The sequence below is a fragment of the Microcaecilia unicolor genome, unplaced genomic scaffold (genome assembly GCF_901765095.1).
Source record: "Microcaecilia unicolor unplaced genomic scaffold, aMicUni1.1, whole genome shotgun sequence".
Lineage (NCBI taxonomy): Eukaryota > Metazoa > Chordata > Amphibia > Gymnophiona > Siphonopidae > Microcaecilia > Microcaecilia unicolor.
This window is the reverse complement of record NW_021963242.1, coordinates 264827-282209: the sequence shown is the minus strand read 5'-3', so window position 1 is coordinate 282209 and position 17383 is coordinate 264827. Positions and strand designations below refer to the sequence as shown.

The 17383-nt window shown below is 45.0% G+C and overlaps 1 protein-coding gene across 1 annotated transcript in view; it reads right to left on the bottom strand.

The window, feature by feature from the left end:
* LOC115459102 (VPS10 domain-containing receptor SorCS1-like) overlaps nucleotides 1–17383 on the bottom strand; it is a gene marked incomplete at both ends in the record, with an annotated part of 299388 nt that overhangs the window by 19738 nt on the left and 262267 nt on the right. Inside the window, 1 exon segment of the mRNA XM_030188967.1 lies at nucleotides 12576–12762. Coding sequence (XP_030044827.1) covers nucleotides 12576–12762 — 187 coding nt within the window.

Here is a 17383-nt window from a genome sequence, read left to right as displayed (position 1 = left end):
TTCTTCTTAGGTTCATGTTACTAGAGCAGGACACACCCAATTAGTCAGGTTTTCAGGATACCTCCAATTAATGTGAATGAGATCAATTTGCATACAATTGAAGCAGTGCATGCAATTACCTTATGCATATTCCTCAAGGTTATCTTGAAAACCAGACTGGCTGGTGTATCCTGAGGACTGGATTAAGAATGATTACACTACAGTGATAGCGCCTATTAGGGAAAGCCTATCCATCTGTCTGTGTCCATCCTTCTGTTTGTATGGGTTTGTTTGCGTTTGTACAAAGAAGCTCTTGTATACGTTTAAAAAAAATAGGTCCCACAGTGCTGGCAGGAAGATCCAACCCAACAGGGTTGTGGTATGGAAAGCAGTTCCTGGGGACTGGAAACTGAATGGCATAAAAACAGAAACAAAAAAAAAGCACGGATGGCAGTGGCTGGTTCCTGAGCCCCTACATCTTGCCCCATCCTTGGCCACCTTTAAATCTAGACTGAAAGCCCACCTCTTTAACATTGCTTTTGACTCGTAACCACTTGTAACCACTCGCCTCCACCTACCCTCCTCTCTTCCTTCCCGTTCACATTAATTGATTTGATTTGCTTACTTTATTTTTTGTCTATTAGATTGTAAGCTCTTTGAGCAGGGACTGTCTTTCTTCTATGTTTGTGCAGCGCTGCGTACGCCTTGTAGCGCTATAGAAATGCTAAATAGTAGTAGTAGTAGTGGTTTGGGGTATATCGATGGGGACCCTATCAGGCTTATTTTCAAAAGAGAAGGACCCCCATCTTTCGACACAAATCGGAAGATGGGCGTCCTTCTCACAGTGCCACCCAAATCGACATAATCAAAAGCCGATTTTGGGCATCCCCAACTGCTTGGATGCTTGGAATGCCCTCCCGCGGGAGGTGGTGGAAATGAAAACGGTAACGGAATTCAAACATGCATGGGATAAGCATAAAGGAATCATGTGCCAAAGGAATGGATCCTCAGGAGCTTAGTCAAGATCGGGAGGCAGGACTGGTGGTTGGGAGGCGGGGATAGGGCTGGGCAGACTTATACGGTCTGTGCCAGAGCCGGTGGTGGGAAGCGGGACTGGTGGTTGGGAGGTGGGGATGGAGCTGGACAGACTTGTACGGTCTGTGCCAGAGCCGGTGGTTGGGAGGCAGGGCTGGTGGTGGGGAGGTGAGGATAGTGCTGGGCAGACTTATAAGGTCTGTGCCTGTGCCAGAGCCGGTGGTTGGGAGGTGGGGCTGATGGTTGGGAGGCGGGAATAGTGTGGGGCAGACTTATACGGTCTGTGCCCTGAAGAGCACAGGTACAAATCAAAGTAGGGTATACACAAAAAGCAGCAAATATGAGTTATCTTGTTGGGCAGACTGGATGGACCGTGCAGGTCTTTTCTGCCGTCATCTACTATGTTACTATGTTTCCGTCGTGGGGATGACCAAAGTTCATGGGGGCGTGTCAGAGGCGTAGCGAAGGCAGGACTTCGGCGTGCCTAACACATGGGCGTCCTCAACCAATAATGTAAAAAAAGGGCATCCCTGATGAGCACTTGGACGACTTTACCTGGTCCTGTTTTTCTTATGACCAAGCCACAAAAAGGTGCCTGAACTGACCAGATGACCACCGGAGATAATTGGGGATCACCTCCCCTTACTACCCCAGTGGTCACTAACCCCCTCCCACCCTCAAAAAAACTCTTTAAAAATTTTTTGTGCCAGCCTCAAATGTCATACTCAGGTCCATCACAGCAGTATGCAGGTCCCTGGATCAGTTTTAGTGGGTGCAGTGCACTTCAGGCAGGCGGACCCAGGCTCACCCCCCCTACCTGTTACACTGATGGTGGTAAATGTGAGCCCTCCAAAACCCACCACAATCCAACAGTACCCACATCTAGGTGCCCCCCTTCACCCGCAAGGGCTATGGTAGTGGTGCACAGTGGTGGGTAGTGGGTTTTGGGGAGCTCAGCACCGAAGGTAAGGGAGTTATGTTCCTGGGAGCAATTTCTGAAGTTCACTGCAGTGCCCCCTAGGGTGCCCAGTTGGTGTCCTGGCTTGTCAGAGGGACCAGTGCACTACCGATGCTGGCTCCTTCCATGACCAAAGGGCTTGCATTTGGTCCTTTCTGAGATGGGCGTCCTTAGTTTCCATTATCGCCGAAAATCAAAAACTACCAAATCTAAAGACGACCATCTCTAAGGATGACCTAAATGTCAAGATTTTGGCGTCCATGACCATATTATCGAAATGAAAGATGGATGTCCACTCCAGTGGTTCCCAAATCTGGTCCCAGAGGCTCCCCAGCCAGTCAAGTTTTCACGATACCTACAGTGAATATTCATGAGAGAGACTTGCATGCAGTCGAGGTAGTACATGCAGATCTCTCTCATGAATATTCATTGTGAAAGACCTGAAAACCTGACAGGCTAGAGTGCCTTTTAATGAAAGCATCAGTAAATTGCTGGCAAGTGAGCAGAGTCTGGTTTAGAGGTTAATGTACTCTCTTGTTTCCTCTATCCAATTTGAAGTAGATTGAAAAAGAGATACAATAGTGGGCAGTCAGATGCATGCACAAATCCTGATTGATGCCAAGTAACATAATTGATTGTTAATGGCTCACTAACCAATTAAGTTGTGCACACATCTCACAATTGTGCCCAAATTTGGGCATGCATATTTAGGTCACCATTATAGAATCCAGCAGATCGAGGCAGGGCAGCATGGGTAAGCATCTACAGATGCACCTACATAGGTATTATTTTATAAAGACCATTAGCTACCTACTTGTCTATATGAAATACTAGCATATGTGGCACAGAAAGCACCTTGAATGCGGGCACCAGCTCAAGAGCTAGTGTGAATGATGACACATACTTTATGCATGGACGCAGATAGATTACATGATTCTTATTGGCAATTCTTATTCATTGACCATGTTTCCCATTATCCTTTTTGCTACCCCATATCCATTCCTCTCCATCTTCCTACACCTACCTCCCAACGCCCATTTCCTTCTGCTCCTAATCCCTCCTATGTTCAATTCACTTATCCGTTAACCCCATCAATTTTAAGTTTACTACAAACTGTATATTCTTCTTACGACTTTGTAATTCTTTATATTGTTACTATGTAAGCCGCATTGAGCCTGCCATGTGTGGGAAAGCGCGGGGTACAAATGTAATAAATAAATAAATAAATATGGGTTTCCCCGCCCCTCCACTGGGACGTTTTGCGAGGATGTTCTCAGCAAAACTTGGGCATCCCCTTCGATTATGCCCCTCTATGTCTGCAAGTTAAAGACAGCTTCTCCGCTGCAGCACAGAGGGAAGCAAACTAAAAGGGACCCAACTAATTTGGAAGCCCCTTCCCAGGCTCGACATAGAGCTAACATGTTTTAAATCCCCCTTCCAAAGTTCCACCCCTCAACTAAGTGAAATTGAGTGTTGGTCTTCTCTTTCCCAAGCACACCAACCCCTCCTGGTATCCTGACTCATTCCAAGGGGTTCACGGGGAACAATTCTCACTTGCTCCTCTCCCGATGACTGCCCATGCCTAAAAGCTGCTGGCTAATACCTAGCAATAGTCTTGTGGCACTGCTAAAGGTCAGGTGGCCAAATATCGGCACACGCTCTTATTTGTAAGCTTAATCACTGGAAGATGTACCATAATACTATCACTAGGATTAATCAGTGCAGTTTAGAACCTGGACACCAATAGGAGAGAAATATGTAGGAATCCCTCCTTACTTCCAACTAACTACCACGGAATCCACTACTAGCAAGGGGTGTTAATGCTTGGTTCTGGAAGGATCAGAGGGTGCAGGGTTATACTCTAAATATGGGGGGGGGGGGGGGTTTGGAGTGAGAACTGCCACCAGCCCCTTTAAGAGGCTTCCACACGTCAGTAGCCTGACACTCTTGTGGGAAGAAACAAAATACCTGATCAATGCTGGTCTTTTCTCCCCACAGGTAAAACAAGCTATGTTATTTAAGTTTGCATAAAAATGAGTCCAGAGTTATTCTCTTACCATCTGCTACTGGTGGGTTTTGGAGGGCTCACATTTACCACCACAAGTGTAACAGGTGGGGGGATGGGCCTGGGTCTGCCTGTCTGAAGTGCATTGCACCTACTAAATCTGCTCCAGGGACCTGCTACGATGGACCTAAGTATGATATTTGAGGCTGGCAAAAAAATATTTTTAAAGAATTTTTTTGAGGGTGGGAGGAGGTTAGTGACCACTGGGGGAGTAAGGGGAGGTGATCCCCGATTCTCTTCGGTGGTCATCTGGTCAGTTTGGGCACCTTTTTGTGCCTTGGTCGTAAGAAAACCTGGACCAGTTAAAGTCGTCCGAGTGCTCGTTAGGGACACCCTTTTTTTTCCATTATGGGTCGAGGACGCCCATGTGTTAGACACGCCCAAGTCCCACCTTCGCTACGCCTCCGACATGGCTCCGTGAGCTTTGGTCATCCCCACGTCGGAAAGCAGTTGGGGATGCCCAAAATCAGCTTTCAATTATGCCGATTTGGGCGACCCTGGGAGAAGGACACCCATCTTCCGATTTGTGTCGAAAGATGGGTGTCCTTCTCTTTCGAAAATAAGCCTGAGAGCCTCTTAACCTTCCATCACCTGTATGTTTCAATCACGGTTCTAAAAAAAAACAAACAACAACAATATTTGATATAGGCTTTATTAAAAAGTGTCAACTCCACCATAACTCATAAAACACTATCAGTGTTCTTAGTCTGCTTCAATTACATATCTTATGAAAAAAAGGGCAGCTATCTCTGGAGGCAATTACTCCTTCAATTCAAACACACCCAATGCCGGTTCTGTAGCCTTTGTTTTGGATGTTGACACTTATTTCTACACAGATATATCAAAACTCAAGCCTATGCCTTCAAAGATATTGATATACTATAGTGACAAATCTATATTCTTCATAGACAAAGAATGGCCCTTATTTTAAGAACATAAGCATTGCCATACTGGATCAGACCAATGGTCCATTTAGCCCAGTATCCTGTTTCCAACAGTGGCCAATCTTAGCAGAAGCATCACCACATCTAAATGGCAGCATTTAAGCACCTTGAGCTACTACTGAAAAAGGTGAGAGCAAAATCTAAATAAATAAAATAAATAAATACATCAAAAACATGCACTGATGCCAGCACAGACCCCCATTTCTCAAAGCTTGGTAATGTAGATGTAGTAACTGGTTAGTGCAGGAACACCCGCTTCCTGCCCCGACACGCCCCCCTTAAAAATGACAGTTTAATTGCTGCACTCTTAGAGTGCACGCATGGCAAAACTAACACATAAAACTTTAGCTATTTGTGCTGCGTTAAACGTGTGTTAGCAATTAACACAGCTTAGTGAAAGGACCCCCATAATTCAAATATCAGCTGGAACAACAATTATTCATTTATTTATTTGCTTTTTACAGTTGCCCTAACTTTCAACACCCCAAATTCATATATCACTACACAGCTAAGTAATACATTTGAATTTTTATGTTTTATTTATTACTAGTAAGAAATGCCCGTTTCGGGAAAAGATGAAACGGGCGCTAGCAAGATAATCCCCCCCGCACCATCCTCCCTCCCTCCTGAGTTCCAGACCCCCCCCCCTAGGGTTACCATATGGCTCCAGAAAAAGGAGGACGGATTGAGCCAGCCGGGTTTTACTTCCATTGCTTTCCATTGAAAGCAATGGGCAATTACTTCGATTGAAAGCAATTACTTCCATTGAAAGCAATTGCTTTCCATTGAAAGCAATGGAAGTAAAACCCGGCTGGCTCAATCCGTCCTCCTTTTTCTGGAGCCATATGGTAACCCTACTCCCCCCCCCTCCGTCCCTCCCTTCCGAGTTCCACAGCCCCCTGTCCTGCCCTCCGTTCCTCACTAACTTGTTTGCGAGTTTGTGGTCAAAGTTCGCAGCGCTCTCCCCGCTGCTGCTGTCAGAATCTCTGCAAGTTGGAACTCGTGCATTGTGCCTTCGCCGCCCCGCCCTCGACGTCATCGCGTTTTGACACGAGGGCGGAGCTACAGTGACTGCAGGGCAAACCGGGTATCTCGGGCGCCTCACCTGGCTTGAGGCTTCATTGGAACATTGGAGGTGCCTTTTATATATATAGATTATCTCTATATATAAAATGCACCTCTAACATTCTAATGAAGCCTCCATAAGTCCCAACATTCTAAATCTGTGGTGGTCTAGATCAAAGTTTGCCCATGAGTGTTTGCCCTGCCCTCGCCTGTAAGGGAAGGGGTGCTACTTTAACTATCATAAGAGAGGGGGGGGGAGAGAGGGGGCAAAGGGGAAGAGAGGAGTAGGAGTGGGGGGAACACACTCACTCTCTCACACTCACTGTGTCTCACATACGCACTCGCACACAGTCATTCTGAAACACACATGCTCACTCACAGATACACAACCACACAGACACAGTCTCTCTCTGACTCACAATCGCACAGTCACTCTCTCTGTCCCTCTCACACAGTCACTCTCACACACACACTCACTCAAACATACACACTACGAGGAAAGCCTGGCTAACGCCCGTTTCATTTGTTTCGGAAACGGGCCTTTTTTTTACTAGTTATTATTATTTTGCAATTGCACTAACTTTCAACACTACAAAATATGGACTCCTTTTACAAAGCTGTGCTTCCATTAGTGGTGCGCTCAATGCGAAAAAAGCCCGTGAGAATACAATGGGCTTTTTCATATTTAGCACACTGCTAATCAGTAGTGCAGCTTTGTAAAAGGAGCCTTATATACATACTAGTAAAAGAAGCCCCGTTTCTGATGCAAATGAAACGGGGGCTAGCAAGGTTTTCTTCTGTGTGCATGTGGGAGTGTGTGTGACCCTGCCCTCTTCCCTCTCTCCCCTCCCCCCTCTGAGTCCTTCACTGTTACAGAGAGAGCGATTTGATTTCGGTTGCTTTGCTGTGTTTTCCTTCACTGTTTGTGTTACAGAGAGACCGAGGGCGGGGCAGACACTCATGGGGAAACCGGATATCTCTCCCCCTTCACACTTCCGGCTGGAGGCTTCATAGAATGTTGGTGGTGCCTTTTATATAGAGAGATGTGTTCAGTTCGGCTACTATTTATTCACTATATTTATGTAAATTTAAGCAGCCTGAGGAAGGTCCCAAGGAGCTGGGCTGGATTTAAAACTGGTCGACCGTTAGCAGTGTGTTTTTTCTAACAAAAAAGGCGCCGGTACTCAAATGCCAGGTCACTCTTCAAGGGTGGGGTGATCACTGAGGGACCCACCCCAAGATAGTCAGGCCCCCTGCACCAGTCACAGAATCCATGACAAAGCAGAATTTGTGTGTTGAGTCTGAGCTCTTTTCATTAAAACTTGGGGACCATGGGTCAATTTTAGCAGACAACGGAAAAGGTGCCGGTACTGAGTACCCCCAAGTACCCCCTCAAAAAAAAGCCCTGACTGTTAGAAGACAGAATAAGGAATGGATCCTAAGGAGCTTAGCCGAGATTGGGTGGCAGAGCCGGTGGCGGGAGGCGGGGATAGTGCTGGGCAGACTTATATGGTCTGTGCCAGAACCGGTGGTGCGAGGTGGGGCTGGTGGTTGGGAGGCGGGGATAGTGCTGGGCAGACTTATACGGTCTGTGCCAGAGCCGGTGGTTGGGAGGCGGGGCTGGTGGTTGGGAGACGGAGATGGTGCTGGCCAGACTTATATGGTCTGTGCCAGAGCCAATGGTGGGAGGCGGGACTGGTGGTTTGGAGGCGGGGATAGTGCTGGGCAGACTTATACGGTCTGTGCCAGAACCGGTGGTGGGAGGCGGGGCTGGTGGTTGGGAGGCGGGGATAGTGCTGGGCAGACTTATATGGTCTGTGCCCTGAAAAGGACAGGTACAAATCAAGGTAAGGTATACACAAAAAGTAGCACATATGAGTTTATCTTGTTGGGCAGACTGGATGGACCGTGCAGGTCTTTTTCTGCCGTCTTTTACTATGTTACTGTGAGTGGCCCAGGGACCAGCTCTGAAAACTGTTCTGTTCAAAATCTGTGAGTGATATTGCTGGAGGATTAGGAGGAAAAATTTGCCTTTTATTATTATTTATTTGGATTTTGCTCACACCTTTTTCAGTAGTAGTTCAAGGTGAGTTACATTCAGGTACACTGGATATTTTTATTTATTTATTTATTTTAGGGACACACACAGGAACAGTTTTTCATTTTGCTTGAGGAGTGAGTGATTTTCATGCTGTTTTTTTGTTTCATTAAATTTCAATTTTATTGGGTTTTATCTGCAAATAATTTGAACTACAGATAAAGTGAAATGAAAAAAAAAAGGTGTTGTGGATTTCTTTCATTTTGAAATGAAATGAAACCAGCCTGTTTCATTGTGTTTTCATTTCATTTAAAAATGAATGCACATCTCTCGAGGCTAGACAGAGGATTGAGTTTAGCATAGAAAGATTACTTCAACAACTTCCAACAAGCTTATACGTGATACCGTATCATGTGTACAATATGCTGTTTCCATACTGTTTCTCTCCTGAATATGTATTTCTCATTTTTTTTAATCAGCTCACTCGTATTCAGCACTGAAGAGAAAACAGCTTTTGAAAACAGGGCCCGTGATTTGTTTTTCTCTGTACTCAGTAATAATTCCTTTCTTATAGCTGCCTTTTATGGTTATTCTTCCCTAAGCCTTAGGTTTCATGTACACTTTCTAAACCAATGGTTTCAACCAGATACCCAGTGCATGTTCAATGTGGCTATCCAAAAGCCACGTTGGTTAGGTGTGTGTCCAGGCACGGCTAACCTAAGGAGACCTGATTCCCTAGGCATGTCTTCAGCCATGCGCCCCTCCTCAGGAGCAGGTCAAGGTCCTACTACTCTGTAATCCACCATCTCCCCTCCCTTCCCCCCTTAGCAGTCCAGCATCTCCTCTTGCCTTCCCTAGCTCCTCCCTTAGGAGCCCAGCATCTCTCTTTCTCTTTTGCATCTCCCACCTCACCCCCCCCCCCCCCAGGAATCCAGTGTCTCCCTTTCGCTTTTCTGCCTCCTCAAGTATCCAGTGTCTCCCCTCCCCCCCCCCCAAAGAATTCAGCATCTCTATTGTATTCTATTCTGAGTATTTATATCCCACTGCAATCAGTAAAGAATCTAAGCAGGTTACATGACGTTCAAGGCACACAATTAAAGGTATCAATAGCCCTATTATATTATTTAGCTAAATATTTTCTAAAAATATGTTACAAAATTGTAAATATCCAAAAAGTGTTCAAATTCATTCAGGAATAGAATTCCACAATTTGCTAGCTTGATAAATAAAAGAGCCATTAATAACTTTTTAGTAACAAACTTTTTTAACAGTCAGAAATCCCAGTAAAAGTGAAGAGTAAACATGAGAATTCTTCCAAAAGGCTGGATTTATTTATGTTACATTTGTACCCCGCGCTTTCCCACTCATGGCAAGCTCAATGCGGCAATGGAGGGTTAAGTGACTTGCCCAGAGTCACAAGGAGCTGCCTATGCATGAAGTGGGAATCAAACTCAGTTCCCCAGGACCAAAGAGTCCACCACCCTAACCACTAGGCCACTCCTCCACTGTTGCTACTTTTTCAGATTCTACATGGAATGTTGCTATTCCACTAGCAACATTCCATGTAGAAGTCGGCCCTTGCAGATCACCAATGTGGCCGCGCAGGCTTCTACATGGAATGTTGCTAGTGGAATAGCAACATTCCATGTAGAATCTCCAATAGTAGCAACATTCCATGTAGAATCTCCAATAGTATCTATTTTATTTTTGTTCCATTTGTACCCCGCACTTTCCCACTCATGGCAGGCTCAATGCGGCTTACATGGGGCAATGGAGGGTTAAGTGACTTGCCCAGAGTCACAAGGAGCTGCCTGTGTCTGAAGTGGGAATTGAGCTCAGTTCCCCAGGACCAAAGTCCACCACCCTAACTACTAGGCCACTCCTCCACTGGATAAGCTATTAACTGTGGAAGAAGAGAAGAACAATTCCCCTGTAAGAAGTTAAACACAGTAAAGCAGTCTTAAAATCAATTTGGGCAGAAACTGGTACCAGTGTAGGCTTTTGAGTAAAGGCGTCACATGATCATATCGGGAACGTCCATAAATCATTTTAGCTGCAGTATTTTGCAGCAACTGCAATCTATTAACAAGTCTTAAATTTAATACAGCATACAGATCACTGCAATAGTCCAATTGAGATAAAAGAATAGCCTGTACCAGCATATAAAAGTGTTCTATAAAAAAGACTGATCTGATTGTTCTAAATTGTCGCAATTTAAAAAAAATATCTTTTTACTCAAGTAATTTATTTGTGATTCCGTTGTTAGTTGGGTATCTAATATTTATTTATTTGTTGCATTTGTTTCCCACATTTTCCCACCTATTTGCAGGCTCAATGTGGCTTACATAATGCCGTAATGGCGATTGCCATTTCTGGATTGAGAAATACAAAATGGTTCTTAAGTGACAGAGTAGATTAAGCAATCAAGTGTAGCGAGTTCATTTCTGGCATGAGAAATAGAATGGTATCAAACATATAAAAGGCGAGTGTCGTACTCACTCGCAAATGCGCAGTAGAGACTTCCCTCTGCCCCGCCCCTGCATCAATACGTGATGAGGGGGGGCGGGACAGAGCGGGAAGTCTCTACTGCGCATGCCGCAGACGTACTCGCAACCGCTCCGCCCCCCCCCGAGGTCACTGCTACCGCTCCCCCCACCCGGAGTCGCCGCCCCTCCACCTGGCCCGAGCACTGTCTTTCTTATTGAACTTACATCGCACCACGCAGACGCAGCAGGCACATCAGCAAAGCTGCCGTCGGGACGGGCTTCCTTCTCTGCCTGTGTCCTGCCCTCGCCGTGTTACGTCACACGAGGGCGGGACACAGGCAGAGAAGGAAGGCCATCCCGATGGCAGCTTTGCTGATGTGCCTGCTGCGTCTGCGTGGTGCGATGTAAGTTCAATAACAGATAGTGCTCAGGCCGGGGAGGGGGGCGGAGCAGCAGCGACCTCGGGGGGGGGGGGGCCTCAGAACACCCCCATTCCAAAACGAGCCCGTTTACACGGGCTCAACGGCTAGTTGCTATAGAGTTCATGAGTGACAAGGAAAGTTAAGCAATCAAGTGTAGAGAGTTTGTTTCTGGAATGAGAAGTAGAGTGGTATAACGAGAACGTTCATTAGTGCCAAAGTACAGTTAAGCAATCCAGTGTCGAGAGTTCGGTTTTGTCCCGTTCTGGTATGGGTTTAATTGTCTGGTATTTAGGATGGATCATTGTGGTATGTCTCCAACAATACAATCTATTTTTTTTAAACCTTCTATCCAGTTATAAACTGCTCAAGATATTCCATACTCACTCAATTTACACCACAAAAGTTCATGGTCCACTGTATCAAAAGCTCCAGAAATATCAAATTGGAGCATGACAGAATGGACTCCCTGATTTAAAAATTCCCTAACTTAGATACAAAGAGTAGCAGTAATAACATAGTAGATGACGGCATAAAAGACCTGCACGGTCCATCCAGTCTGCCCAACAAGATAACTCATATGGCTACTTTTTGTGTATACCCTACCTTGATTTGTACCTGTCCTCTTCATGGCACAGATCGTATAAGTCTGCCCAGCACTATCCTCACCTCCCAACCACCAGCCCTGCCTCCCAACCACCGGCTCTGGCACAGACCGTATAAGTCTGCCCAGCACTATCCCTGCCTCCCAACCACCAACCCCGCCTCCCAACCACCAGCTCTGGCACAGACCGTATAAGTCTGCCCAGCACTATCCTCACCTCCCAACCACCAGCCCTGCCTCCCAACCACCGGCTCTGGCACAGACCGTATAAGTCTGCCCAGCACTATCCCTGCCTCCCAACCACCAGCCCCGCCTCCCACCACCGGCTCTGCCACCCGATCTCGACTAAGCTCCTGAGGATCTGACTCTATACTATGCATAGCCCTTTCCTTCACTCCAAGAATCCCTTCTTAGGGGGTCTAGCATCTTGCTTTCCCTACCCTCACTCAAGTGTCCTACATTGCCCTTTCCTACTTCCCAAGAGTTCAGTATTGCTCCTTCACCCCCTCCACCCCCATCCAGGAATGCATCTTCCCTATACTCTTCCTGCTGGGGGTCAGGGGTGCCATACCTTTTGCTGCTGCTGCTGCCACCCTGTACAAAGCCAGCTCTGCCCATAAAGCAGAGCCATAGTGGATAGTGTGAGGTCTTGAGCAGATCTCTGCACTCAAGGCTTGCCATGTCCCATTTCCTCCAAAACTTCCTGTTTAGAGGGGATGGGGCATGGTATTCCTTGAGGGCACCTGTCTGTTCAAGGGCCCATACCAGCCACTTTTGTTTTGTTTTAAGGACAGGATTGGCCTTGCAGAGAGTGAAGGCAAGGCCACTTCCAGAATTGTATTGCTCTAGGTGAACATCTCACAATGGAGCTGTGACCAGGGCAGGGCTGGACCAGACAAAACTAATCAACTGATATGTTCTTAAAATGGGCATAATGTTTCTTTAAGAAAAATTTGATAAGCCAACAATAGTAATAACATACAAGTTACATGTAAGTACAGGACGGCACTCTCTGATCCCAAGCTGTTGTCCACTTGCACCATCACTCGGAATATCCCCACATTCTGGTAAACATGCTTAATGCCATCCTCCGTTGAGCTGATATTAGCATATGAAACGGCAATTCCATCTCCAAAATCCACTTGGATATTTGTTCGTTGAACATCACCCTAGAAAGACAAAGAAGGAAAGAAGGATTTCAATTACAGTCAATACACAGCAAGCAACTGTCTACTGGGTTATCTCTAGACACTTGGGGGCCATTTTACTACGCTGCGTAGGCACCTACGTGCATCCTACGCATGTTAATTTTCACACGGTCCACTAAGTGTGCCAGAAATTTTCCAGTGCGCAGCGCTAACCGGGCAGAAATCGGCATTGTACGCATGTAGACCATTGCTCTCCGGTTAACGCGTGAGATCTTACCGCTAGGTCAATGGGTGGCGGTAAGATCTCAGGCCCAAAATGGACACGGGCCAATTTAAATTTTGCCGCACGTCCATTTTCGGCCAAAAAAAGGGTCTTTTTTTGCAGGTGCGCTGAAAAATGGACCTGCGCGCGTCCAACACATGCATATACACCAGCGCAGGCCATTTTTCAGTGCACCTTAGTAAAAGGACCCCTTGGTGTTGCAGACTCTAGCAGAAAAAAAACCCAACCATAGATTTCATATTAAAATGCATTCCCAGTTACCTGTAGATATTCTGAAATGCATTTTGATGTTCTATCACCACTACTAAATTAAATTTTAATGAATCCTGTGACCAGAATATCAAAAAAAACTGATCCAGCAGTCCTTCATGTAATATAAAAAGCCATGGAAATGAACAGTACTCACCGCACACTTCAAAGCCTAAAGGCTGTAGAGATTTATGGTCTCAATTTTATTAGCATCTACACATGTAGCTTGCATACACATATAGATATGTGCTGCTCAGCTATGTGGGCTCTGACAGTGAATATTAGTACCCATATAACTCCTGGCTTCTCTCTGACTCTGCCCCTGGCCTGCTCCTCCACTGCCTGGATTTCACCTGGGCGGTCATAGACAATATTCAGTGGCAGTTTCCGGTTAAGTGCCATTGAATGTTAGTGGATGGCCAGCTCAGGGGTGTTGAACTATGTAGGGGCCTCTCCTGCCCGGTTAAACCTTTTTGAATCTCGGGCCCATGGTATAGTAAGAACTCTGAGAAGAAGTATGTGGGTATACTATGTTTGAGGTCATGTAACAGGCGCTTTCTAAATTGTACTTACTATTCTGAAAAGACAACAGTAAGCCAAATATGAGAAAAGGCCTGAGACCTACTACAAGGCGTTAACTTTGACAGCAGTTACCATGCATAACTGAAGGAGCAAGTGTGGCACCCATCTCCACACCTTTCAGTTGCAAAAACAACTGTAAAAAAATTGTGTCTGTTCGCCACATCTCAAAAAACTCTGAGAAGAAGTATGTGGGTATACTATGTTTGAGGTCATGTAACAGGCGCTTTCTAAATTGTACTTACTATTCTGAAAAGACAACAGTAAGCCAAATATGAGAAAAGGCCTGAGACCTACTACAAGGCATTAACTTTGACAGCAGTTACCATGCATAACTGAAGGAGCAAGTGTGGCACCCATCTCCACACCTTTCAGTTGCAAAAACAACTGTAAAAAAATTGTGTCTGTTCGCCACATCTCAAAAAATATATAAAGGAATTGGAAAAGGTGCAGAGAAGGGCGACAAAAATGATAAAAGGGATGGAACGATTTCCCTATGAGGAAAGGCTGAGAAGGTTAGGGCTCTTCAGCTTGGAGAAAAGGCGGCTGAGGGGTGATATGATAGAAGTCTACAAAATAATGAGCGGAGTAGAGCGGACAGATGTGAAGCGTTTGTTTACACTTTCAAACAATAATAGAACCAGGGACACAAGATGAAGCTAGAATATGGTAGATTTAAAACAAATAGGAGAAAGGTTTTCTTTACTCAGTGTGTATTTGGACTCTGGAACTCGTTGCCGGAGAAAGTGGTGGCAGCGGCTGGCCTTACGGAGTTTAAGGGGGGTTTGGACAGATTCCTGAAGGAAAAGTCCATTGAACATTGTTAAAAAAATTGGGGGTTTTGCCAGGTTCTTGAAGCCTGGATTGGCCGCTGTCAGAGACAGGATGCTGGGCTTGATGGACCCTTGGTCTTTTCCCAGTATGGCGGTGCTTATGTGCTATACTTGGCAGTCACAGTAAAAAAAAAATCCATAGGTATCTGATGAGGCCTAGGACAGATAGTGAAGAACCGTTGATGGATTATTCAGTATCATCCTGTTTTTTTATGATCAAGACATTAGATTAGCTTTTTCTAGAGGAAGGAATTTAAGAGAACAACCTGAACTACTCGTGAAATTTTACATTGCGAGATCCAATTGACCACTTAAATGTGGCAGATGTACAACCTGTCAGATTATGCTTCAAATGCAAGACTTTGTTAACCCAGTGGATGATGTGAGATATAAACTGAAACATCATACAGACTGCAATAGTGTGTATGTGATTTATGTGGTGAGATGCCCTTGTCCAAAATTTTATATTGGGAAAACCACCCGTCCACTGAGAATTAGAATGAATGAACATTGTTTTTGTCTCCAGCATGCTAAACGTGAGGCACCAATGGTTGCTCATTGTGAATCTTGTGCACATTCATTTGATGATCTTCGACTGATCTCATTAAAAAAAATTACTGGTAGGAAGCGAGGTTTTTATGAATAATGATGGTTTGCCTTCAGTATGCATATTCTATAATTACAAGAGTAGCTCAAAACCACGTCCCTGATCCGCCCTGAAACACCCATGACCCTCCCATTTCCACACCCCTTTTATTTAGGCACAAGTAAAATTTAGACATAGATCCCATGCCTAAATGTGTGTGCATAAATGGCAATTAATTCTAATTAGTGCCAATAATTGCTTGTTTAAAAGCCAATTATTGACAATAATTAGCTCATTATGCAATTAAATTACACGAGCAAATCGGGCACGTGCCAGATTATTGACAATAATTAGCTGCTTCCAAATTTCCCCAGTCATCCATGAATTTGCGTTAGCCTTGTATGACACAGGAAGTCGCTTAACATTCTTGAAGCAACGGGGCTGTTTGCTCTTTCCAATGACGAGTGGTTCCAACTTTTCACTCCCATCCATACTGCAGCAAAGGAGGATCATCAGTCGGTCCTTCGACGTTTTACTTTCTGTAGTTTCGGCTTGTTTGAATGCAAGTGTTCCATCAGGAATCGTCGCCAGTAGAGACCGTTTTCGTCAGCATTGAAAATGTCACGAGGTGCAAACTCGTTCAAGATGGTAGGAAGAACTGAAACAACCCAATTTTCAGCACCAAAGTCATCAGCGTCTTGTTTTTCACCATGCTGTTTCTTGAATTTTATGTTGTTCCTCTCCTTCCATCTTTCCAACCATCCAACAATGGCTTTGAATTCAGTTAGTCCAAGACTTTCAGCTAGCTGATTAGCTTTCTCCATAGGCAGTGGACCACTGATAGGAATCTGATTGCTCCTGTCTTGAGAAAACCACCGAAGAAGAGCATCTTCTACCTCCTCATCTTTTCCCGCCTGTTTTCGTTTCCGGTGTGGATTTGTATTGCTTTGCCAGTCTTCCAGAAGCTGGTCTTTCTGCTTCAAGATATGTGAAATTTGACTGGGATTGACACCATATTCTTTAGCAGTAGATGATTGACTTTGTTTGTTTTCTAATTTTTTAAGAACTTCTATTCGTTCAGCCAGTGTTAAAGTCTTACAGTTGTGCAATGACGACTCCGACGACTCCAGTGTACACTCTAACTACATTCTTTCGCTTATTCTGCCTGTGGCAGTTAAAGGGGTGGTAAATTTGAAATCTCGTTGGTTGTCATGCGCCAATCGGCTTCCATATTCCGCGCACGCGCTTATGCGGAGTCTTTCGTGCAGAGGAGCGGTCTTAAACCATGCATATAAGCGAATCTTACACTTATCAGTGGTGCGCTAAACCGAAGTTTGTCCCCATAGAAATTGATGGCACCAAAAATGGGACTGAAGTACGGCATGCAGTTAAACAGAACATGCGCTTATCCAACGTGCACTTAAATGGAGTGCACTGTGTGTGTGTGTGTATATATATATATATATATAATTTTTTTTGTTACATTTGTACCCCACGCTTTCGCACTCATGGCAGGCTCAATGTGGCTTACATGGGGCAATGGAGGGTTAAGTGACTTGCCCAGAGTCACAAGGAGCTGCCTGTGCCTGAAGTGGGAATTGAACTTAGTTCCTCAATTCCCCAGGACCAAAGTCCACCACCTTAACCACTAGGCCACTCCGCCACTATATGTGGGGGGGGGGGGGGGGTACCAAGAGGATCGATTTTCAGAAATTTACATTCAAAATAACAAAAAACAAAAATGTAATCTAAAATATATATCTGCTATGAAAAAAAAATTTAGTACATTTTTATATAGTGCTGAGACCAAGTGCATATTGATCATTGGAGAAGCAACTCCTAAACAAATGCACTATCCACCATCACTGCACACAGTCCTCCCTGCCTCCCTAACAATTCTAAAATAAATTGCAGGTATCACAATGCCTTTTTGTTCCGATCATATAGGAGCTGCCCCTGAACAGAGATTATTGCACCAGAAGATGCGTTTTGAAGATCTACATCCCTGCAGATAAATAATTTTGTTTTTGCTTTTTGAGCTGCTTTTTGAGACATTTTGATACCTGCAATTTGGGAGGCAGGGGGGACTGTGTGCAATGATGGTGGATATAA